This window comes from Cryptomeria japonica, chromosome 1, assembly GCF_030272615.1.
Source record: "Cryptomeria japonica chromosome 1, Sugi_1.0, whole genome shotgun sequence".
NCBI lineage: Eukaryota > Viridiplantae > Streptophyta > Pinopsida > Cupressales > Cupressaceae > Cryptomeria > Cryptomeria japonica.
This window is the reverse complement of record NC_081405.1, coordinates 425,571,900-425,597,926: the sequence shown is the minus strand read 5'-3', so window position 1 is coordinate 425,597,926 and position 26,027 is coordinate 425,571,900. Positions and strand designations below refer to the sequence as shown.

The 26,027-nt window shown below is 35.1% G+C and overlaps 1 protein-coding gene across 1 annotated transcript in view; it reads left to right on the top strand.

Moving 5' to 3' along the window:
- The window catches only part of LOC131065147 (probable inactive ATP-dependent zinc metalloprotease FTSHI 2, chloroplastic), a 193,644-nt gene that overhangs the window by 88,634 nt on the left and 78,983 nt on the right, over positions 1–26,027 (top strand). The window contains exon 5 of the mRNA XM_057999587.2: positions 6,443–6,583. Coding sequence (XP_057855570.2) covers positions 6,443–6,583 — 141 coding nt within the window. The remainder of the gene's footprint in view (positions 1–6,442; positions 6,584–26,027) is intronic.

Sequence of the window (26,027 nt, the reverse complement as noted above, 5' to 3'; positions counted from 1 at the left end):
AATTTAGGAAGTTCACCAATGATGTTGACAATACCTCTTACAATGAACTAGTATGCGAGTGCAGTTCTTTTTGGTATTTTTAATGCATATACATGAAAACTAGATATGGAATGCATACCTACAGCCAACTGACATTTTGACAAACAATTGGCATGCAACTATTATGCTGATCATATATGCTATTAAAAGGACATTTCGTCAAACAAATGGTATGCAACATATATCTTCTTTATTGAATTCATTCCTAAGTACAATGCTGCTATGGATTTGCCAAGACTAATTGGCTTACAAAAAGACTACATCAATGCCAAATCTGATTCTAAGTTATCACTTACAACAGCAAAATTATATGCCTAATATTTCAATACTAGCTACTAATAGTTGCAAGAGGAACCTGATAATAGTGATGCTTAATGATGGAGATGAAAGTTGCAATCGGAATCAAGCAAAATACTGTAGCGCGGCACTGTTCACGCGCACTGTTCACGGCACTGTTCACGCGCACTGTTCATGCACACTGTAGCAGCAAGAACAAACTTGCAATCTGCTCTTAAAACCTTGAATAATTTGTTGATAATCTCTCCCAACAAGAATGATATAACTCAATGTGCCAAAGAAGGATGATTCACAACCAATTATAAATGTTCGCCAACAATAAACTTCAAACCCTTGTAGAAAACTTCACCAATTTGCACAAATGAAAGAACTGAAGTATTCTTTCCCACAACTGCAATAATTCAGGTGTTATTTCACACCTTCAAAATTACTATCAATAGGAAGTTTTCGTTTCCTATGATCAAAGAAGAAAATTGCGAAAGCCCTAGGCTCCACAATAAAAATCAATCAAAATACTATTGATCAACTGGATGTCGAGAACGAACTCTTGCCTTTCCTTTTATTCTTTCCTTAAGAGAGCTCAAACACCTTCCTGGCCAATGTGGGATAAAAGATTTATTCCCACATTAAATTATTCACTTAACGCACTTTATTATATTAAAGTGACTTTATTATTATAAAGTTACTTTAGAACTTTATAATAATATTAAAATATTAAATAAATCACTTAAGTCACTTAAACTTTAATATCTCTTGATGTACTTGTCTAATTGCTAAACCGTCTGAGCCAGGAGTCGACTCTCCCTATTCTCCATGTGATTGGATGCCTGTCTAAAAATAGAAACCCTGAATAGTGACTTACTATAAATAGTAAGTATGTGGAACTGAGTCTAGAAATAGCTGCAAAGGCCCAATCAAGGTTGACACTGCCAATAAGCTCTGCTCAGGTGTCTTTCTATTAATAGGAACCTTGACTCTCCCAAAATACTAACTTACTATAAATAGTCAGTGTGCCAATCTGAGTCAAAAAACCTGTGCAAAGGCCAAAACCTGAATCCAGTTGAAGAGTAATGTTTTTAATCACCAAGTAACTGCCACACGAGGCCCTCTATCAATAATTATTAGCCTACGAGGGTCAAATGATAGGCTAATTCTTACAAACTCTGATGCTTGCAAAATGGGGACATTACATTTTGACTCTGCTGCTGCTTCTTGAAGTTTATGGATGCTGGTTTCCATAGGAGAGGTCATGGGCCTGCAGTTTAGCATTCTGAATCTCGTCAATATGTCCAAGGTGTACTTCCCTTGGTTCAGTATAATATTATCAGGATTCTGCCATACTTCCAATCCTAAGAAGTAATGAAGAAGCCCCAAGTTCTTCATATCAAATTCTGTGGATAGATCTTTCTTGCATTGATCTATTAGGTGATCATTTCCTGTGATTAATAAGTCATCAACATATAAAATCAATATTAGCATATCACCTTTATTTCTTTTGAGGTAGAGATTAGGATTTGCATCATTCTTAGAGAAACCTAGTTTTGAGAGATAGGTGTCAATTCTTTCATACCAGGCCCTGGGAGCTTGTTTGAGCCCATAGAGAGCTTTCTTGAGCCTACACACATGAGACTCTGCATCATGAATTTCAAACCCTTCAGGTTGCTCTAAGTAGACTTCTTTTGAGATCTTGCCATTTAGAAATGCTGTCTTTACATCCATCTGATGTACCTTCCACCCCTTTGCTGCTGCAATGGCTAGTACAACTCTTACTGATGTATACCTGGCAACAGGTGCAAATGTCTCTTCATAATCTATTCCTTCCTTCAGTGAAAACCCTCTAGCTACAAATCTGGCCTTGTGCTTTTCAATACTGCCATCTGCAGCATGCTTGATTTTAAACAACCATTTAGAAGACACAACAGATTTCTTGGTTGGCCTAGGAACAATCTCCCAAACATCATTCTTCATAATGGACTGATATTCTTCAGACATGGCATCTTTCCATACTTGATGTTTGAGTGCATTTGATACATTGTTTGGTTCAGCTTTAGAGAGATCATTCATAAGGGCAACATAGTTGGTGAACCTTTTAGGCCTCTTGCTTTCTCTGAAGGTTCCTGAAGGAGCAGCGAACTTCTGAGCTTCTGCTATAGTTTTGGTGGCCCATAGTGGTCTTTTCTTGAGTTTTTCTATAGGAGGGTTTTGTCTTTCACCTACAGTTTCCTCAAGATACTCTCTCTGAAGCTCAGAAGTAGGATCTTCTATTAGGTTAGGAGTAGGATTATAGATTTCAAGTTCTATTGTATTTTGGGCCCTTTTGAAGGCTAAATCTTCTTCAAAGATTACATCCCTACTGAGTTCAATATTTTTCTGCCCTTGTACATAGATTCTGTAAGCTTTAGAAGTTTCACTATATCCTACAAGTATTCCCCTTTTTCCAGAGGGCTCTAGTTTTAGTCTTTTCTCTTTAGGTACATGTATATAGACAGGACACCCAAATATCCTAAGGTGGCTGATATCTGGCTTTGTTTTGGTAAAGACTTCCTCAGGAGTTTTATCTTCAAGGTGTGAATGTGGACATCTGTTTTGTATGTACACAACAGTGCTAGTTGCTTCTGCCCAAAGATTCAAGTTTAGATTTTGATCTAGTATCATAGCTTTGGCAGCTTCTACTATGGTCCTATTTTTTCTTTCAGCTACTCCATTTTGTTGAGGGTTATAAGGTATTGTTAACTCCCTTTTAATCCCAGAATTTTTACAAAAAATCTTTAAATAGTTCTGATGTGTATTCCCCCCCATTGTCAGTTCTTATGGTTTTAATTTTGTTTTCTGAGAGGTTTTCTGTTAAAGTTTTAAACTCTTTAAATCTACTTAGGATCTCTTCTGATTCTTTACATTTCAAAAAGTAGATCCAAGTCTTCCTAGAGTAGTCATCAACAAAAATTACATAGTACAAGAATCCCCCTAGAGAGGGTACGGACATAGGTCCACATACATCAGAATGAACTAATTCCAAAACTTTGCTAGTTTTCCTATTACTATTCTGAAATGTACTTTTGGTATTCTTACCTAGGGCACATCCTTTGCATGCCTCTGAATGATATTGCTTCAACTTAGGTAGACCTGTGACAAGGTTTCCCATAGTTGACAAAGCTCTATAATTCAGATGGCCTAATCTCCTGTGCCACACTTCATTTGCATTAGTGGCTTCATGGGTCAAGGCTAGATTGGGCTCTGTGCATAGCTCATACAAATAGCCTTGTCTTTGACCAATGACCTTAGCGTTCTTGATGGAAGATTTCTTTGCCCAAGCCAACACCTTGTTTTCCATGAAGGTCACTCTGTATCCTTGATCTTCTAGTGCTGATATGGAGATTAGATTTCTTCTAATGCTAGGAACATATAGTACCCCTTCAAGTCGTAATGACGTGCCTGTCTTTAGTTTGATGGTGCAGGTTCCAATTCCTCTGACTGGATGTGATGAATCATCTCCGATGGTCACTTCCTCATCATTCTCCTCTATCATGGAGTCTAGTACTTCTCTAAAACCGGTGATGTGTCTGGATGAACCACTGTCGATCACCCATGAGTTAGATTTGTTTGAAACATGGCTTGTAAGTGCTGAGTAGAGGACATAGTTCTCGGAGTCATTTTCTCGTTTGGATTTCCTCACTATGGCAAATGTGGCTTGCTTTCCTTTCTCTGGGCATTTTGCAACATAGTGTCCAAATTTGTCACACCTATAACATTGAACATGTGATAGGTCTTTCTTTGTAGTGTTCTTGCCTTGATGAGCTTTTCTCTTCCTAAATTGCTTCTTCTTGAACTTTTTATTAGTGTTTGTATTTAGGACTTGCAAGTCTTCGTCTATATTCTTCTGTTTTATTCCTACCTTGTTCATTCTTGATTCTTCTTGTAGACAGTCATCTCTTAATCTTTCAAACTTGGGATATTTAGACCTAGCACTGGTGCCTTGGACGAATGTGTTCCATCCATTAGGCAACCCATCTAGAGCAATGAGTGTTAACTCTTTGCTTTGGATCTTGTATCCAAGGGAAGCTAAGTCATCTCTTAGGCTTGATATCCGCATAAAGTAGGAGTTAATTGTTTCCCCTTTGTTCATACTGATATGATTGATCTCTCGTTTCAAAGCCAAAGTACAACTTGCATTTGATATCTCAAATGTCCTTTCGAGTGCCTTGAACATTTTATAAGCCGTCTCATACTTTTTAATGAAGGGCATTATGTTATTTATTATCCCATCCACTATTATTTTAATAGCCTTTTCATTTCCCTCAATCCATGTTGATTTGTTAGGTTCACCTTCTGGCTGTGCATTTTCATTTTGAACATATGAATCAACTTTGTTTTCTCTCAAAATCATTTTGATTCTAAACTTCCAAGCTGAAAAATCTTCGCTACCTCCGAGTCTATCTTCGAATCTGATAGCGTTGGCCATTTTAGAAATGTGATGTGGTTTATAACTTTGTCCTTGAATTTATCAAAATCGAATAGCCTTGGGTTCGATTACCGTGGCTCTGATACCATGCAAAGTATATTCAATTTCTATTGAAGAACAAGTTAAAAACTAGTAATGCTATGTGATTGCAATTTATTATTTTGTGTCTAACAATTCTGATTTATTTATGTGCAGACTGTGGGAGAGAGATCATTAAATATTTTCTCTGTCTTCTCCAAATGAATTCAGTTGGTATATATATCATTTAGGCAACCGGTCAATAGGTGTATTGATCGGTGCCTTTTCAATATACGTTTGTTTTATCTCTTAACAAATGCTATAATGGATCGGTTCACATATAACCCCGATAATCATATTGCATATCATAATTAGGATCGGTGCCTTAATGCACCCGATAACCAAAGGTGCATTGTATATTTGAATCGGTGCTTTATTAACAACAGCATTTAGTTAAGTTCGATACACATTGCAATATAATTAAGTTTGATACACATTATTGAACTGTAGTTACATCAAGGCATTACTAATGATATCGGCATCGTAGTATGCTGTCATTGATAGCATAGTATGATATCGATATCATTAGTATGGATATCAATACTCAATATCGATGTATGAATTATTATCAGCAATGCGATAAGTATTGTCAGCATGATTTAAATAGTATGAATAACAGCATATATAAGTATGGTTTTACTTATCTTGCAGGAGCTATAATGCATTAACACTAATATCTTAAATTTGGTTCAAGATTTGAATCTTTGCTGGGAGAATCGAGCTGCTAGTTAGTCATATCAGGTTTTAGGTGACTTGAGATATCCTTCATATTAATTTTTTTTTTCAGAAGACATCTATGCTTGTAGTTGCTCTTCATAATCTGTGTACTTATGAGTTATTAAAAAAAAAAATTCTGCCCATTTTATAGCTTCGGGATACATCATTTCTTATGGAATTTTAGGTTCCCCATTTTGAAATAGGGATGCATCTATTTTCACCACTAACTGGGAACTTTAACCTTTTGTTTTTTCAAGATGAGCAAAACCTCTGAATATTGCAAATCAAATGTTACTTCATCTGTATTTGCAGGCATCGGCAGTCAACCATGCTAGAGGTAGCTAAATTACAAAATGTTATAGCTAGATAACTCAGATTGGATTCTTAGGATTGTTTAGTTGTTTAACTTCTTTATTATCTTTAGATGGTTACTATCAGATAGATTGCTGCCTCATTTCCGTGCATTATCTGATATCATACTTACCATCCAATGCTAACAGTTCATGGCAGTCAGATATTTCTTGATGTCAATTGGAATTCATATGTAGATATATAGTTTATTGTAATTTTAAGAAAGCAAGTATGGGTAGAAAGATGAGACAGAAATTCCTGTGCTTGAGTGGCTATAAAGTATAAACTTATATGTAGCATTTATTTGCTAAAGTGGCCTTTATGGTTGAGTTTAGCTTTTGAGCTTGCAATTGCATAATATGTTTTTGCACTCCTATATAATTCATAAATCATATAGTTCTAACTTGCTTTTATGTGTTAAATTTTGTACTTTGTAGTAGTGCATCATATGCAGCTAGCCTAATATTGATGGGATACTAACAAGAATGGATTACCTATCAGCTTCATGCGCAGAAGAAACCTATGGCAGATGATGTGGATTATGAAGTTGTTGCGAGATTAACAGAGGGTATGGCTGGAGCTGATCTAGCAAACATACTTGATGTGGCAGCTCTCAATATAATACATGATGGAAGAAGTGAGGTTGTATTCAAACTTTGTATTTGGCTTTTCTTTAGGAATGTTGAAATGTACAGGTAGAAGTTAGCACAAAGATTCTTTGTTTATTCATTAATACATAGCTGAATTCGTTTTCCCTTTTGTTATTTCTTACTTGTTAACCATTTGCAAGAACATCTATAATAAAAAAATTGGGACACTTGGATGCTAGTTGTTGGATAGTTTCAAAAGTACAGTCTGCTTTAATTGATGTAATTTGCTACCTAGAAGATTGTTGGAATATTTTTACTTGTGTTTTGGACTATTGTTTTTTCCTGCTTGTATGGCATTATTGGAAACCGAATCTCCTTGATGTAGTACATCTATTATGATCGTTTTTGGTATGGAGTAATTTTGTCACAAGGTTCATGTTTATGTTTGAGTTTGACAACGAAAAAATTTGGATTATGTTCAGCAATGAGATAAAGTTCAATATATTTTTTGTTGATTAAGTTTGCTTAATATGAATTTGAATTTTTTCACATATAAAAATGAATTAGCAAAATTGTCAATATAGGTAGACATTGTTAAACATATTTGCAATTATATAAAATGATGCCAAATTTATAAACGGTGATAAAGTTACTAAAGTTAAACCATAAGATACATTTAATATCACAAATTGAAATTGCAAAGATGCATTTTTTGTCAAAAAGTGACAAGAGTCAAAGACTCTAAAACTTAAAAAAAAACTCCAAGTCATCAAGAGCACATGGTTGAGTTGCATCAGTATCATCGTAGCTAGATGTACTACTCGATTCATCATCAAAAAAATTAAGCTCATTTCCAATTGCTATGTCTTTTGGAATTTGTTAGAGTTGTGGAGAGTCTTTTGCTGATTGTTCATACACTAGTAAATTATTGCGAATGTAAACAAGGTCTCCCAACTTCCCAATCAACAATTTATTCATCGTTTTTGGAAAGAATGCGGTCAAAACAACTCCAATCTATCACACAAAATGATGAATTTTGCAGTGATTCTACCAATTTTTTTTAAACAAACTTGCAAAATTCTTAACCTTTAGCTTACAGACATTTCGTCAAATAGTTGGTGGAACTTTGAATCAATCAATATTTCTGAATTCAATGATAAACAATTGCAACTATCCTTTATTACCATAGGCATATTCACAAACATTTGTCATGCATTAAGCAAATAGTTGTCATACAACCCACATTGGCAACTAGACAAATGCATGGAAGAAAATTACATAATATAAACACTGAAATGAATGAACTGATTTCTCCTATTTTTGACAATGAGATCAAATCAATCATACAATTGAATACAAATATAATCAACTGATGTCTTAGAAAATACAATCAATATACTAACCAATTCGTTGATTTTCCACAGTTGTCTGATATAATTGGAATAATATGTGTTTCACACAAATGTGCTTATGATATGAGTATAAATCTAATTATTGTTGGCTTTTTTACTTCGGAAACTAGCTTCTTGCTAATTGTATGTTATTTTAGAACTGATTATGGACTGTTGTAACAGAAAATCAAATCCTCTTGCTTCATGAAATGATTCTACTTTAGTCTGAAATCTATAAGTGGATTGACTGAATATAATTATCAGCAGCTAATATTGAGTACCATAGTTGAAATAAGTCATATTTATGACACCAACTGATCTCAAATATTACATGCAACACTCAAAAACCTGGAAATGATAGTTCGATATTTCTATTCTTCAATGCAAATCTCCACAAATCTCATAATAACATTCAGCACACAAGCAATCTCCATATGAAATTGCTCCAATGTATTTTTAGGGATTTTCGTCTCCCACCCAATATCTTTAGCATATAGGTGACTTCTTGATGAAACCGCTATCAAATGGCAAGGAGGGTATTCGCCCTAGGTATAGGAGATGAACATAGTTCAATCATTCAAGAAAAAAAATGATAATGAGCAATGGATGACCAACCTCTTTGCCCAATCCGAATCCCTTTTTAAATATCATTTTTGTGCTTTTTTTCCAAATCACTTTTTAAACTTTTCATTTGCCTTTTCATTAAAAGCATTTTTTTTCATTGTTTTTTCCAAAAAAAGGAAACCTTTTTTTCCTTTTCCTCCAAGTGACTTTTGAGATTCCCTTTTTAATTCAACCTTACTTTTGAGCCCAAAACATGTCATTATTATGTCTCCTTATACAAACCTTTTCTAAATAATAAATCATAAGCTGTATTTTAATTTTCGAGCATTTGACAATTTAAATATTAAACCATTTAATAATTTAATTGTTTTTCCCACAACTACGAAAGTTATTAAAATAACTCAAATATAAACTTTGACCAAAACATCAATACCTAAGTGCATAAGATATCTGTCCATATGAAAATTGACACTCTACCAAAACAACACACTTGTCCAAGAAGTGTGGAGTGCTCCAACAACGTTAGATCTACATAAGAAAAGTATCATCATACTATTTGGCACATTTTTGTTTATAAAAATTGTGAAAAAATGCTTTTTTATAACTTTATTTAATTTTTGGTTTGGGCGACCGCAAGGTTGAGGGGTAGAGTCCTCACTACCAAGCCCAAATTAAGGCCTATGAAACCACACAAACCTTGATGACACACACCATATTCACAATTTTATCACTTAATGGCAAAATTAGGTATTTGGCACATTTTTGTTTATAAAAATATTCTAAAAAATGATTTTTTTCTTAATTTTTGGTTTGGGTAGTTCTTTGGCCCCCTTGGGCTCACTTTAGAGTTAGGAGTGGCTTGGGTATGTTGAAAGTCCCGCTCATTTACTGTTGGTAGCCAGGGTGCTTGTGTAGGACCTTGGATGCGCCCAAGCCTCTGCTGTCATTGGACCCTAACTTGCACCCATTCGGTATAGGATTGGGACCCCCAAGGGGTGTATCCAATAACTTAGGTTTCAGGATATTCTGATGGTATTGCATTTTACTAAGACTGAACATATCTAGTCTTAACACATGAGGTGCTAGCTTTTGAGAATTTAATGCATTTTATTTAGACTTATGTTTTGCATATGACTTTTGTATTCTAATTTCATCTTCTTCAAAAGTCATTTTGGTTATATTTTTGTTTTTCTTTATATTTTTATATAGAAAATCTTCTAAATCTTGAATTTTTTGTGGATTCGTTAGTCTTGATAATCATTAAGTATAAGAATTGAATTTATCATTTTAACCATCTTTTTGCTTTCATCTCACAGTAATAACAAACTGTGTTCATAATGTTGCTTTTCATATTGAATAATTTCTTCAAAACTAAATTCATAAATAAGCTTAGATATACTGAAAGTTCTTTGAAGAGAGTTCTATGACGAACTTGCTTCATCGTAAAGTTCGACTATCGATTGTTCTATAACCTTAAAGAAACTCCTGCAGCCAGAGAGTTGGTTTATTACTCTAATGGTAGTCTCGAAGACACAAAAATAGAACTTTTACACAGACCATGGAAAAATTAGATGAATAAAGTTATAAACTATAAACTTTGGTCTCTATCTTTGCGAAATTGAAAATCTTAATAACTCAAAAAATTCAAGTAGGTAGAGAGTAAACTATTACACACTGCAACTCAAGTAGGTAGAGAGTAAACTATTACACAGCTACAACCAAGAACTTGAATTGTTACTAACCAAACAAGTGTTGGAATATTGATGTATAGATGTAATTTTCGTACACCAATTTACAAATAAATGAAATATACTACTGCAAACTCTTCAGTCTGGTCTTGTTATTGGTTATGTGTTGAATGATACTTAGAAATTCTACTTCCAATGAGGGTTCCTTTTCCCATTGCATCTACTCCTAGGCTGTTATACCAGATGGGTGATCTGAAAACAAGTCTGAAATGTGCAGCCCTGATTTTTTTGGAAATAGCAGGCAAGAGTTTGAACCCATTAATAAACTGTTTTCTGATTTCTTGTTTCAGATTTCACTTCCCAATAAGATTTAATATAGAATACAATCTATTGAAAGATTAAACAGAAGAAGCATATAATCAAGTTCACTATCAAGACTTCATTAGCTTCATTCATAAAATCTGAAACGGTATGAAATATAAAGTGCAGATCCAAAATTAAGATTTCACCAATTCAAACTTCATTGATAATAGGCATTTATTTCCAATAGACTTTACATCGTAAACATGTTTTTTCCGGCTACATACCAAACATAAATCTTCTGAGCAAAAAGCAGTCTTTGGGTTTTAAATTGAATAGATATAGAAATTATCTCAACTCGTCTTTGGGTTTTAAATTGAATAGATATATAAATTAACAAGTTGCTAGAGCTTTCAAGTGAGCCAAGAGACTTTAGGAAAAATAATGCAAGGTGGAAGACTCTTCATGAATTCCTATTGCTTTCCTTCATTAAATTGAATACTTTACCAATCAAATTTTAAAAAAATGGAAAGGAAATTTATCAACTCATTATATATTCGAAATTGGAAATGAAGGGAAGGCATTATATCCATAAGAAATCTTTGAGAACCTACACAATGTTTTGGGATCATAAGAGTGAATGCTTTACTTCATTCCTGTTCCATTTAATGGTGCAATTAGGTGCTTAATTTGTACAATGATCAAGGAGCATGGTGCAGAGAATAGACTTGAATATATTAGTAAGTCAACCTAGCTAAACATTTTTTTAATTCCAAGTACAATGTTAGCATTTTGTTGGTTAATAGATTTGTCTCTTTGAAAAATTATTTTAAAAGACTCTTATTTGCCCGAAAATGGAGACAAGATCTTTAACAATAGTTGGGTGAACCATGGATCAGTTCTCCTCTGAATTTTATAAAAGGTACAACTCCCTTTGTAGGATTTGATTTCTGAAGAAAATTAAATATGGGTATACTTTTAACCAGAAAGTAGAAAGGGCACCTAATAATTGCACATCAACATGCAACAAATATGAATATTGAAACTGAAAGATAAGGACTTCAAACAAATTGCTAACTTCAAGGTTCAAAGGCCATTTAAGCCCTAAGATAAATCACAATGACACCAATACACTGATTTGGAATATCAATGTGAGCAAGTAACTTCAATAAAAAATGGATTTCATTGAGATCCCATAAAGAAGTAAGTATTGCCTTAAATGAATATTTTCACTCACAAAGAAGCAATCACGTTCATGAATTCACTTAAATTCACAGATTCAATATGAACGATAAAGCAGAACTTAATACTTAATGTGCACAGACAATAAGATCTTTCATGGATGAACAACCAAAATTTATTGATGTTCTTTTTTGGTCGTTTCTCACAGTATAATGGGGATAAAAAATTCGGACCCCTCCAAAGTCCCATTTACATCTATTTATAAGGTTTGCATAAGTAACTTGTCCCACAACACTTGAAGTTGATTCTTTTAAAAGAATCATTTTAAAAATAAAAGTCTTTTAAATATCAAGTGAAAATAACATTAAACACTGTTGGATATTTTGTCATCGATGTCAAAGGATGATGATCAAGGTTGTCAAGCAATTGCGTGTTTGGGCTGGTTGGTTGTTTGGTTAAGCTGCTTGAGCTGCTTGGATGCATGCTTGAGCTACTTGCCTACTTGGTTGAGCTACTTGCCTACTTGGTTGAGCTACTTGCCTGCTTGGTTGAGCTACCTAGTTGTCTGGTTGAGCTACCTAGCTGTATGTTTGAGCTGCTTGGTTGTCAGTTTGAGTTGGCTGCCTGTCCAAGTCAGTTTTTTTCAAGTGACACATCATCCATGATGAATTTTGAATATCATTTAAGGGACGTAACATAAGGTGGAATGACTCGATGAACCATATGCTAAATATATAATATGTGCCTTCCGCCTAATCGTATAATGTCTGCTGTTGGTCAGGCTTTAATGCACGGAGTGCGTGGAGCAGGTAATGAATAAGGATGCGTTATGGTGTGCATGGAGCAAGTAATTAATAAGGATGCATTATGGTATGCGTGGAGCAGGTAATTAATAAGGATGCGTTGAAAGTATATTGAGGGGATGTAATACTAAAAAAAACTTGTGTGGTTGCTGAATATCATGCTTCAGATAATGGTTTGACATAAGATTTGATGGCGTGTCTATTTCAGGATCGTCTGATCTAGTCCAACACAAAAATATAGTTACGTAGCTACTAGTAATGAGTATGCGTTGAAGACTTTGTCAGAGATTTTAGTGCTGTTAAAAATCAATATCCCTTTTTGACTATGGAGATGCATATTTACAAGACGCCTTTGAAGAATAGGCCACGGGTTGATAATATATGAACTGAAATTCAGTTGCAAAAAATATATAGATGAAGTGTGTGCATGAAATGAGGTGTGCAATATATTTTTAGTATGCAACATGTAAAGTAGTGGGCTGTAATATAAAATAGTGCGAAGCATAAAATATGAGGTTTTGATAAGGCAAAAACTGGGTGTGTGCATTGTATAAACCAAGGGAGGTCGAGCACAATACTGAGTCTTATTGGGTTTTATTTGCTGAAAGCGATCAAGCTTTATACTCAAGTAGTTGGATTTTATTTTACAGTAGCTGAGCATTGTCATCATTGTGTGGAGTTTACGTTGGAAGAAACATAATGAAGCTATATACATGTTTATGACACAAGTGTTCAATGTTTTTGTTTTATACTGAGGTTGTTGCCTCAGCTGATCGGAGTTGGTGCTTCAAGGAGAGTTGGTGCTCACTAATGTAATTTGGGTTGGTGCCCATTTGTTAATGAAAGCTATTGTGTGCCATGGTTTTTTACCCAAAAGGGTTTTCCACAAGAAAAATTTGGTGTTTTTGTCTTTATGTTTGCTCTCAATTCTATATCTATGTTTTATGAGGTTTCTTGTTTTTAGAAGTTTAAAATACCGATTCAACCCCCCTCTTCCCCCCCCAACCCCTCTTAGTATTTTCTATGTGCTCTTCAAACACAACTAAAATAAAAAGGGAAGCTAAAGTTGGGGTGGCTCTTGTGATTGGTCCAAGTTGGCACCATTTTGCTGAGCTGGTTGCTGTTTCACCACCCTAGCTTTGTAATCCTTTAATGCCTATAGGACAATAGGGATCTCCTGCTCCTTCGAGCTAAGAACATTTTGCGTTCTTAATTTCCATAACATGCAATTGGATCAGAGTGCCTCATTTTTGTGGAAAAATTTCTAGTATGATTTGGGCACCAAGTTAAAGTAGAGTCAATTCTAGCCAACCTGTTTAGATTATCTTCATTGAAAACATTAGGATCTGAAAGGGAGTCACTGGTGTTCTCAAATTTGGCCTATAGCTCGTTAGCCATAGCATATCTGGAGTTGTCTTGTTTTTTGATTTGGCAACCAACATTTGTGAATTCCTGTGCAACCTCACCTAACATCTGGTTTGCATCCTTGAGCCAACTTGTTTTGTTCTTTGACATTCTGTTTAAGAAAAGTTTCCTTCCACTTAAAGACCCTCTATCCAAATTATGCATTGGTTAACTTGAGTACCAGTTATGATCTTTTCAGCTATGGCAGTGTTCATACCTGTTGATGTGTAATAAAATACTAAGTATTCTATCCTCTCTTGAACAAGGAGACCTTATATGCTAAATGATATGATCAAATAAGGTAACCCCAAGATTTCTTTAGTCAGGTCTTGACATGTAGATGGATAAACTCAGTGTATATGATGTTGATATGCTGGTATTACAAAGGGACTTATGTTTATGAATCACAGCTAGAACTTGCAAACTATCTTAACTTCTACCAAACAAAGATTAAAAGGGAAAGGGTTTAGAGAATTGAATCTAATCCTAAGGATAATGATAATAATGAATATTGCTTTGATAGACAAACTCCTTCAACCCATGTCTTGCTTTGTCATGATAACAACAACTACACAACATTGGTGCGATCTCCAAAGGAAATGAAAGATTTTCATACCACAAACCATTCATTCAAATACTCAATGCTGGTGCAACTTGAACAAATATCCACAATCGAACTTAGCCACAATAACAAGGTTGAGGCTAACTTTACATTGTAGCTTACAATCAGCAAACCACAAAAAGTATGAACCAAGGAGTTCATCACATATCATTGCATTGCTCCTTCAAGATCAACCAACTTGATCTAAACTTGAATTGAAACTTGAGAAGTAGAAACCATGCAACATGTTGAAATAACACACAAAATCCACCAAATCTTCAATGAAAGTAGTATGTTTATTCCATCAAGTCTTGGCAACAATCATTGTCTTGCCTTCTACTCTACTCCTACTTAGCCAACTATTTTTCTACTATTGAACTATTAACCTTTACAAATGAAAAGGCAAGCCTTTTATAGATATCCCAATTACAATTCAAGGGCCAAGATTGATTTGAAATCAATGGTCGAGATTACACGATGAAACCCTAATTAGGGTTAGTTACAACTAACTCCTCTTCGACCATTTAGAAAATTACAACATTTGGACATATGTCCCTTTTTGAGTGTAGGCCAATGAAAATTGAGGTTAGGTACATTGAACTTAGTGCCCTCCACGTGTAGTTGCTGATTAGTTAGGCTCTTTGAAGCTGGACACCTTGATTTGTCATGATTTGATTGGCTAAATGTGATTAGGTGCCAACTTAGCTTGCACAGTTCTGGAAGCGCTCTTCATCCTTCATCACAAAGACGTCCTTGAATCTCTAACAATATTTCTTGAGACTCAACATCTTTAAACCTTTTGAGTGATTGTGATGATTCATATTCCCAAATTATATGATCTTATTGATTAAATTTCTAACTTTGCTTAACACTTCTGAAACTATCTTGTCTTTATCACATTTTACTTTCATCTTCTTGTTTGGGAGTTTTCCTTTTATGTAATGCATTTCCTTCTCATGCTTAGTTGAGATGAATCCTGCTTTGAATCGTTCAAGTCCTTTTACAGTGCTTTGATCTTTCTTCCACGTGGTGAAGTCCTTCTTCATGTTGTGATATCAGCTCCTTGCATGTTGAGATGTCCTTGTTGTCGTGGTTGAAACACCTTCATCTTCCTTGGATCTTGACTTTGATCTCCCTTTTGTTGTTGTTGGCGAGTCCTTTGCAATCCTCATCCTTGCTAATATCTTAAATGTGGTAATCTCCTCCCTTGCATTGTGAAATCCACTTTTGCATGACTTTATCTCCTTTCTTCCATCATTCTTTGCAATCATTCCCGACAAAAAAAAGACAAAATACCTTAGATTGTAATCTTATGCAAATACAAGGCAAGCAAAAGGTTTATGATGAATGAAAGCTCAAGTCTTGCATTGCCGATTCATGCTATGTGAAACAATATTAAAAACAGTATTACTAATTCACAAAGATTGCCCCACAAATACTTCCCTTCAGTCTGGAAATAGCACTTTTACCCCTTGAAATTCTTATTTCAGACCTGGAAATATTTAATATTCTGCTGCAGGAACTGATTTTAACCCCTCATCAACTACTTCCTTGTCGGCTTTGATCATCAACACTTTGCGTTCACAAATATTTGATTGGATTTATGTCTTGTGGCTGTAAGTTGCCTTCACATCCACCCTCATAATGTGTAATGTACCTTATTGTGTATAAGGACAATTTACTTGAAATATAGCTATTTGCACAAAGATACAAGTATGATTTCAATAATTGGGGTGGTAGTTGTATGTTTCTTAGTGTTTGTTCCTTCAACGTTAGCATTTTCCCTAAAATCCTTTGGCTATCCATGAATGTCATCTTTATTGGGAAACAATGGTAGGAACAATCATCTTGGGTGGGATCCATACGGGAAATGTTTCTCTTTTACCAAATTCCAATAATTACTTTTTGATCTTTGATTCAGAGGAGGAATCTGTTGCTGAACTTCATTCTTTTGTTGATTGGATGGGGAATCTTTAGTGATGGTGTCGTGAGATTTTGTCATAGGGTTCCAAACAGGTCTTAATACTTTCTTGATTGAAGATGCACCGGGATCCCAATATTTGTTTTCGTCATCACCTTTATGTGATTTCAGAGTAGTTTCTTCATTCACTTCAAAGAGTGGGTTGTCATAAGTTTTATCTACTTCCATTTCAAACAAGGGATTACTAATAATTTGATACTTGGCTTTCAAATCTACTTCCTTCGGTGAATCATCCTTCAAAACTCTCATTGTTGTTGATTGAGATCCTTGATTAGGAGTGAGCGGTATTATAGATGAAGTAGTTGAGTCGTCTCTTTTGGTTGGGATAGGTACTTTTTTTTCATCTAGGTGCCCATGCCTTAACTTTATCTTCCACAAATTTTCTTTTGCTTGTGAGGCAATCATCCTTGCATGCCTAGTCTTCTCCTTCCACCATTCACAAAAGTGAAGAGTTGTTTCCACGTCCTCGACACTATCTATTAATTGCGGAGGTTGCTTGCTTGCCATTGTTTTATAGAAGAATTGTCTCATTTGTTTGTCCCTATCCTTTGAGGTCAACTCCCCATGCTTGTCTTCTTCAATGCGCTTGGATTTGTCACAAGGTGTAGTCTTTGCCTTAGTGTCATTGGAAAAGTTGTCCTCATCCACAACCATTGACTTGTTAGTGGATGTCAAGCCTTTGAGAAGTGAAAGAGAACTTTGGTTGACATCATCATCAATAAGCAATTTCCATGATCTGAATTAGGTCTAGTCTCTATAATGTTATCTTTAGTGCATGATCCTTGAGACGATGTAACATCAAACTTGTGATTGTCTTGAGTCAACGTACTTGATTCATTTGTAATAGAGGGAACATAGGTTGAATCAATTTCTTCTATTTCCTTAGAAGTGTTGCAAACCATTTCTTGTATCTTAGACTCCTTGAAATATGTAGTGATCGTATTTTAATTTTCTTGGTCTTGTAGTGCTTGGTGATGGCTTTTCTATGCTTTCTCTCTTTGGTGAGAATGTTTGCGGACTACTTGATGCAATATTGTAATTCTCCTTAAAGTGTTCATGCCTTTCACCTTTCTTCTCTAGCTTAAGTTGATGACTTCTTTGCTCCTTAGGTGAATACTGGACTCTTAACTCGATGTAGTCTTCTAAAGACTTGTCATGATGTAATCTACCATTTAACAATCTTGTCAGCATTGCTCATGTAGATCTGCCGATGTTGGCTCACTGGTTTGACGTTGGTTTTTAGATGGAAAGGTTGATGGTACTGACTTTGAATTTGTTGTAGGAGGCTGAATGAATTGATTTCTATTACATCTCTTATTTCCATTCTTGTATACCGGTGTTAGCTTGCTCAACAATTCATTTAATTTTTCTTGAGTGTTGTTGTATTGTGTCATGGCTTGTATTAATCTTCAAATGATTTTCATCTTCTGCCCATCTGGAATGTTCTTCCCACAGGCTGGCAGGATTATAATCTCTGATACCACATGTAATGCCCCTTATTGTGACTAATGTGATAACCCCTTTGTGCTCTGTGCTGGTTACTGTTGTTTTATCTATTGTTGAAGGGTTTTTGGTTTTTGAATTTACTGTTTTTAATTTGCTTTTTAGAAATTTATGATATAATTGAATGCAGAATATAAACAATGCTCAAACACATTGAACTTCAATGAAGTGCATTTAGAGTTACATTAAGTTCATAGAAATAACATTGGACCAAGTTTTGAACCCTCTGAACTATTTGCATTCAAAACGCAATTACAAATGGAATAATGGGAAACCTGGAATGATGAATTGAACTGCTGCATATACTTTCTCACACTTCCCAAGGCTGCAACTGATTTCCTATAGCAGACCGCTGCCCCCAAGATTATTTTCAGAATTTTTGAATACCTCTAATGCAAAATCGCCCAAGTCCTAGATGGTACGGCTGGGTGAGAAGTGTAGCTGGGCTGAGAAGAAATTTATACGGCCTGTAGCAGCTGTAAATGTTGACAATCCTTAAATATTGAATCTGCTATCGATTCAACTCTTTCTCCTCCTTCAATTGATGAAAACTTGAAGAAATACTTTGTAGTTTAAGCACAATTTGGACTCCTGATGTGAAGCCCTCCTGTAGACCAAATTCAGAAGATATTTCACTCCCTCAAATGGTCGCGCACTGAAGATTATCCATTCTCCAATGGCTGCTTGCATGCTGAAAACCTTGGCTTTCGCTTGCAGAGAGAATTTCATGAAGACAAAATGCGATAATGATGCCTTGGTTCGATTTCCAAAGGCTTTTATATATTCTCCATGAAAGGGGTCGAATTTCTCCCAAAAAGCACAATTTTAACTCATTAAACATTTTTAATGTTGGCATAATAACTTAATTTTACCCCCTTGGCCTAGGCACCTCACTTAAATAATCAATTGGCCCCTTTTTAATGATGCAAAGACCCCTTCTTTATGAAATATTAATAACTTTATAATATAACTTTAAATGCCTTATTATAATTAATTATTAATAAAGTGTTCACTTTATTAATAATTAAATAATCATAACTCCCCAAACAATCATTATTTCTCAATTTGGTCTGCACCTGGAAGTTAACCATTTTATCCTTTGTACGTGCAACTGCCTTACTAAAAATAGAAAGGGTCCCCCTCTATGTAACTCTAACTTACTATAAATAGTAAGTAATGCATACAGAGTCTTAGAGACCACAAACGAAAGCCAAAACTGCTAACCACTGAATACTAGAGATGATACAAGCCTCAAAAGACCCTCCAACCATCCTCATTAGCCTACGAGGGTCAGAATAATAGGCTAATTATCCAAAAATCCATGTCTGCTAAAATGGGGACATTACAAATAAGGACAATTTACTTGCAATATAGTTATTTGGTTTCCGTCAGTTGTTCTAGACATAAAGATTGCTCTTGCAAATGATTAAGAGATGAAGTCGCCTATGGCGATCTCAATGCTTGCAATTTCTGATTATTTAAGGTTATGTTAATAATGATTTGTCCTTACAATATAATTGATATTGCTTATATTTAGATAGTATGTGATAAATATAAACAATATTACTGCTAATTTGGATATAGCATTTGGTTGTACGCAAAAAGGATCTTCAATAATATAAATATGAACTGCAATTATGATTAGATTAGATGCTGCTATCTCTGATATAACTTTTAAGACTACGCAAGTTTGAAGAGGTCTCCAATCTGCCGAAATGAAGAGAGAATGTTGCCTTTCCTGATATCTTACTTTATAAAGTCTCCTTCCTTATATTATAGCAATAATGCTATAAGGCTGTGTCTGATTTAACAATGTGACTATGCCAATAATGATCTCAATCACTAACAGTGTAGAGAGAGAGATTGCTGTTTCTGATGGTTATTTGGAAAATATGCAATGTGTTTTGTGCTGTTTCTGAATATTACTTCGAACTATGCAACCTGAATATGCCTAAGGCAAAAGTGCTCAATAGAGCTTATCCAATCTGGATACAAAGAAGAATAAAATACCAATTCGATGCTGATTTGAGAAGCTTATTGATGGCCTTCTTATACACAATAATAGGAGTGAATAGATGTTTGGTAATGGACATGACTCATGCCTGTTCATATGCCAACACATTCACCTACATGGCCAAGATGAAGACAAGTTGGCTAGGTGTGAAGTGGCGCCGAAATACAAAAATAGAAACTTTCTTTTGAAATCTTTTGAAGGGATTGAGTTGCCATTTTGAGGAAGATGGGAAGGAGACTAGGTTTGATGAATCTATGAAAGAATGTAAAGATGTTGAAAAGATCGAACTTCTCAAACTTATATCAATTTCAACTTGTCATTTTCATTCTCATTCTTTCTCAAGTTTGAAAGTTGAAAGAACTCTCTCTCCCAAGTTCAATGAGGGAAGATTTTCGAAGACAACAAGTGGATTTTTTGAAACAAGGAAGAAAAAATATAAAAAAATGGCTTAGTTTGGAGTTTTCCACAACAAAAGAGTCAAATTTTGACTAAGTGTTGGAAAGGAAATAGGAAGAATGAAGAAGAATAAAGAGGAAAAGTAAAGAGGAAATGATTAAAATCCTTGTCCAAGGATGGAGTTTGTTCTACTTAACAAAAGCCAAATTCAGAATTGAAGGCAAATCCATAGGCAAAGTTCGTTCGAGCATAAAGATGGCCAAAGTCTTGGCTAAAGTTGAAAGGTCCACGTGAAGGTGTTACAAAATGAAATTGAATAGCCAAAATTTGGCTAAGTATGGGAAATACATCATAGAGAAAATTCCAATTTCCTCCATTGTGGGGAAAGCAAAAATGAATTCTTCTCCAAATTCAAGGCACTTAAAAGAATTTCAAGGCATCATAAAAGAAAAGTCCTCGGACTTGGTGAAAATATAGAAAGAAATTGCAGACTTCTTGGGGGATTTCATTTATAATCCTAGACCTATTGAAGCATTCAGGGCAACTTCTTCAGACGGAGACAAGAGGAGTATTCCAAACAAATTTCCATACTTAGACAATTTCTTGACACAAATGGGAGACATCAGAGCAATAACATTAGTCCGGTTCAGGTAGGAGGAATTTCAAAGCAATTAGGAAAGAAGATTTAATAACTTCAAGTCCAGACATCTACTCCAAGGGGAGACTTTCAGACCTCAAAGATTCAAATGCAAGTGAGAAGAAGAGACCAAAATCTCGAAAAGAATCCAAGATCAAAGCTAAGAAGAAGCAAGCGCAAAGGACAGAGTCATCGGCAAGGAATAGGCAGGTACGTTGAAGAAGAACAAAGTGGCCAAGGAGGACATCCAACACGCTGAGGTGGTGCCTTGTCATCTTCTAACCAATCAAATTGTTCCAAGTCAACATGTCCAAGTTCAATGAACCTGACTTATCCATGGAAGCTTCTAGAAGGCACACTCCACAATGCAACAACCTTCTATTTTATTATTGGTTTATATTTAGCAAGAAGGACAAGTGTCCCCAGATGTAATTTTCCCATTGGTAGAGTGGTAGTTGGTTGTAACAAACCCTAATTAGGGTTTTATTTAGTAATCCCGGCCATTTATTTGAAATTAATTTTGGCCATTGAATTGTTATTGAGGAGCCTATAAATTGAGCTCACTCCTCTTTTGTAAAACATGGGGGTATGTTGCAAAACATGTTGAGATAAGCAAATTGTTGTTTATGACTGCCAAAGTAATAAGTAATGCATTGTTCAAATTGATGGTGATTACTTCTCTTATTTTGGAGTTTGCATGGTTCTTATCCCTCATCATAGTTTAGATTTTACTTCATGTATGCTAAACAAATGCAAGATCTGATAAGTATTGATTTATGGTGAATCTTCTGGTCATACTTTTGATGAACATATGACTTTTGTTCATTGTGTAAAGTTAGTCTGAGCTTACTTTGTGGATACTTAACTTCTATCTAGGTAAATATTGTTCGATTTGGTGGTAGTTATTCATGACGTGAAAATCATAAGCACACCCCTTGAAGATTGCACCCACTTTGTGTAGTTGTCCCCAACATGGTGAAGCAAATCGTCTACATTGAGCTTTTCAGAAATCTATGTGTCCTTTTGGCATTGGTTCTCTTCAATTCAAAGACTCTACCTTATTTCTGGTTCAAATGTCTTAGAGATTGCAGTGTTTATTTTTATCTCTATCTTCCGAGCTATTGCAGTCTTTATAGCTCTATATTCGTTTTGGTTCTTGATTGTTTGATGTTACCTGGAAGTGTTACGGCTCAGTATTATTTCGTTGTCATCACCTATATTGAGTGTATATTTATTACACCTCATGTTTGTTGGCACCGTCTTCTACTCTCCTTGCATTCCTTTCGTATGGCAACGGTTTCATATCTCTTTTCGGTGTTTGATTTTGTATCGGCTAATGTTGTAACTGTTATCGAATGGGCGATATCTTGGCTTTTCTATTTCCTCCGTTACCGGTTTTCTTTTCCGCGCCTTTCTTATTCCTCCAAGAAACGTTTTCTTCCAGTTTAGATATGTGCTCGATAACAATTCCGAAGGAGGTGGTTTTCGTTTTTGATTTGATTAGTTGATATTGTGTTAGAAGAAAGGTTATCTCTGTGGCTACCATAAATTGTCTGGAGCTGTTTTATATTATCTTTAAGTTTATGATTGTAGAGCAATCTTTGATCATTGTAAAAGGATAGCTGTCAAATGTTCGATAGAAGTTTTTCTCAGTAGTTTTATTATTGATTGTTAAAGTAGTAACAATCATTGATTAAGCTCTGTATCAGATTGGAGGTGATAATAAAAGTTGATTTCTTGGTGTGGCTGGGTTTTTCACCCTCAGGTGGAGGGTTTTCCCAGGATAAATTTTTGTGTATTTTTTGTTTCAGTTTTCTTTGTCCTTTATATTTCTGGTTCTTAAATTTAACACCTCGGCTCTTTTGCATTTAATGCATCGTACTTGGGCTCTTGCACAAACTTTGATTTTTCAAACTTGAGCATCGATTTTTCAATTAGTTTTGTAAACCCTCTCGGTCTTTGACAAAGGTTTCATAACTATCTCTTGCTTTTGCCTTTGTCGTTGCTTTGGTTTCATGAGATGTTGTTTAGTTATTTTCTCCACAATAATATCCATTTCTCTTTGCTGCCCTTTTTTATTTTGGTTTCAGTTGGCACATCGGAGTTCGTCAAAGTTTTGAGAACTTAGTTGGAGTCTGCCTTTCAATTGAAGCTTCATCCTCTTCTTTGGCATTCGAAAAGAGATGGGTTATGAAAACCTCAACTATCTCCGACAAACCTTGTAAGAATAACTTTGATTTTGTGGAGGACTTAAACATGTCAGGCCCCGACTAGGTTGTGGAAACCATGTTGGGGTTCAACAACGTCTACCAAACTTAAAGGGGAAAAGACCTAAGGTCCTTTGAAATGAAAAGATTGAGTATTGTTGGGGTGCTTTGGGGACTATGTTAGGACCAGACAACATTTACAAAACCAAAGGTGAAGACTGATTAGAAGCCTTGATTCAAAAAAATCTTCTAAATCTATGATCTTGGAAGAATGAGATATTGTTGGTTGAAATAAATGCATTAAAGCAAGGTCATTTTCTCTTTCTCTCATCAAGCTCTATTGATTACATACATTTTCAATCAATTGCAATCTGTTTACACACAATCGAAAGAGATGGATAAGGCCTATAAGAGGATACAAACCTCTCTCTTTACTTCCCATGCAATGGTTGTTAGAGACATGTTATGAATCCGATACACCCAAGGGACCTGCCACATACAAATAAAGGAATGAGGGAGCTGATTACTCAAGTTATTGCTTGGAAACAAGTGAACATGAAGAAAGTATGGCAGTGAGCAGTCATCATGCATAGAGTTACTTGGGAGTGCTATTAAGATTGCAGACATTGAGGCCTATGTCAAGGGGTTGTCGAATGTGCTCATTGAGATGGAGAAAGCAAATGAAATGAATTCAATATATACAACCCTCTTTTCACTGAGACAATCCTAAGACTTGAAGTTTACAAATTCCCCTGATTATTCATGTAACTTTAGAAACAATCAAATCATAGGAGGAAGGGATGAAGTTGGTAAAATTCATGTTGAAAGACATTTAAAATAACAGTAGAATTAAGCAATTCTTTACAAGAAAACAGCGAATGAGTCTTTGTTCGGAGCATAACAGCAAAAATCTTTTGGGGAAAAAATTGGCAAATTAAAAGTACAAGATTTTTTGAAAAAAATGGGATTCAAACGAGAAAAAATCGGATTTAAGAAGTGTTAAAAATTGTTGAAAAGGAGGCAAAAACTATATGTTTTTGAAAATTAAAGGCATTTCCATAGCATAGAGATATAGAGTGCAAATAAAATAGAGTTTAGCCCATGAATTTATCTAAAATAGAGAGTTTAGCCATGAATTATCGAAATGATTGGTTGTCTAAAATAGCAGAATGCAATGTAGCATATAAGCTTTGTTAGTAAATGATTCATTGGTACTTTTTGTATGAAGTTTATAAAGTTATTGCCAATAAAACATTTCATTGAATGATATGCGAGTAAACCTCTAGTCTTGTTGTATGATACGAGTGGATGGTAAAATGCTACTAACAACATGACATTCCAAATTATTATTTACACCAAAAGAGTGTTTAATGATATTGCACTATCAAAACAAACTCTAAAACCTTCAAAAGAATAGAAATACCTCAAAACAGCTACAATAAACATGTTTTCATTCCAAAAGGATAAGAGAAAAAATAACATCTTATTACTGATAATTTTTCAAGTAGGAAACTTAAAAGGATATCTCATCCAAATAAAAATCTAATCAATTGATATAAGAGAAACTGTTTCTCATAACAAGTAGAGTTAAATGGACATGAATTATGCATTTTCACAGATTCAAGATACAGAACCAAGTCACATTCAAAAACTTTTCTATTAAACCAAACTTTCAATTTAGTCAAAGTGCTGACTCATATAAAGTAGAAGTAGGACGTAGACACACAACACATTTTAGGATAGATATGCATAGGGAAAACTTTAGGAAACCCCCCCCTTGGACAAGGTGTAAAAACCTGGCGAAAGTTGTATAATTCCCGAGGAAAATTTTAATTTTACTGGCGAATTTTTGCAGTTTACGGAGAAAAATAATAATCTCCATTGGCGAATTAGCCGTGATCGCTCAAAGTTTGTGAGAAATCCTGGGGAATTGTAATGTTTTTAAAACCCAAAATTTTTTTGCATGGGCAAATTGTAATGTTTTTAAAACCAGAAAAATATTTGCATTGGCAATTTCAACCTATTTTCAAACCATTAAAAAAAAATATTGGCGATTTCAACCTATTTTCAAACCATAAAAATAAAATATTGGCGATTTCAAGCTATTTTCAAACCATAAAAAAAAAATATTGGCGATTTCAAGATATTAACTTTAAGTCATTAAAACACGTGGCACACAGTTGTCAACTCTCTGCCTGGATGACTGCCCATTAGAAAATCTCGCTACCTAGCGACAAGCCCTTACGACTCTTTCTATCTCCAACTCGCAAGCTGAAAATGCTAAGCCTTCGTAACCTCGAGATCTAGTGACTGAGGGAAACTGAACTGCCACTCGCCAATTCTCGACCACAAAATGTTAAGTCCTCGTCACTGCAGTGACTCGGAGATAGTGGTAACTTTAACCCTTGTCGCGTACTCGCCAACATAAAACTGTTTATCTCTTAACTGCTAGCACTTCACTTGCAAGCTCGCGGCTTGATCAAGTCTTCAGACATTTAACTTCGCGAGCTGGCGATAACTATTAAACCTAACCACAAACTGTCTAGTCGTCAGCTCGTGACCTAAAAATGCTAACATTAAACAAACATGAGAGCTAGCGACAACTGTATGAAATGAGTTACTCGCTAACTCTCGCTGCTATAATGTATGACATCAGACCAACTCGAGACCTCGCGACCAAAGCAATTTCACTAACAATCTCCAGCTCGGTAACATAAAACGCTAACACCCAAAAAGCTAGAGACCTCGTGATGTAAACCCAAACCAACTTGTCACCAGCTCGCGGCTTGATCACGTCTTCAGACATTTTACCTCGCGAGCTGGTG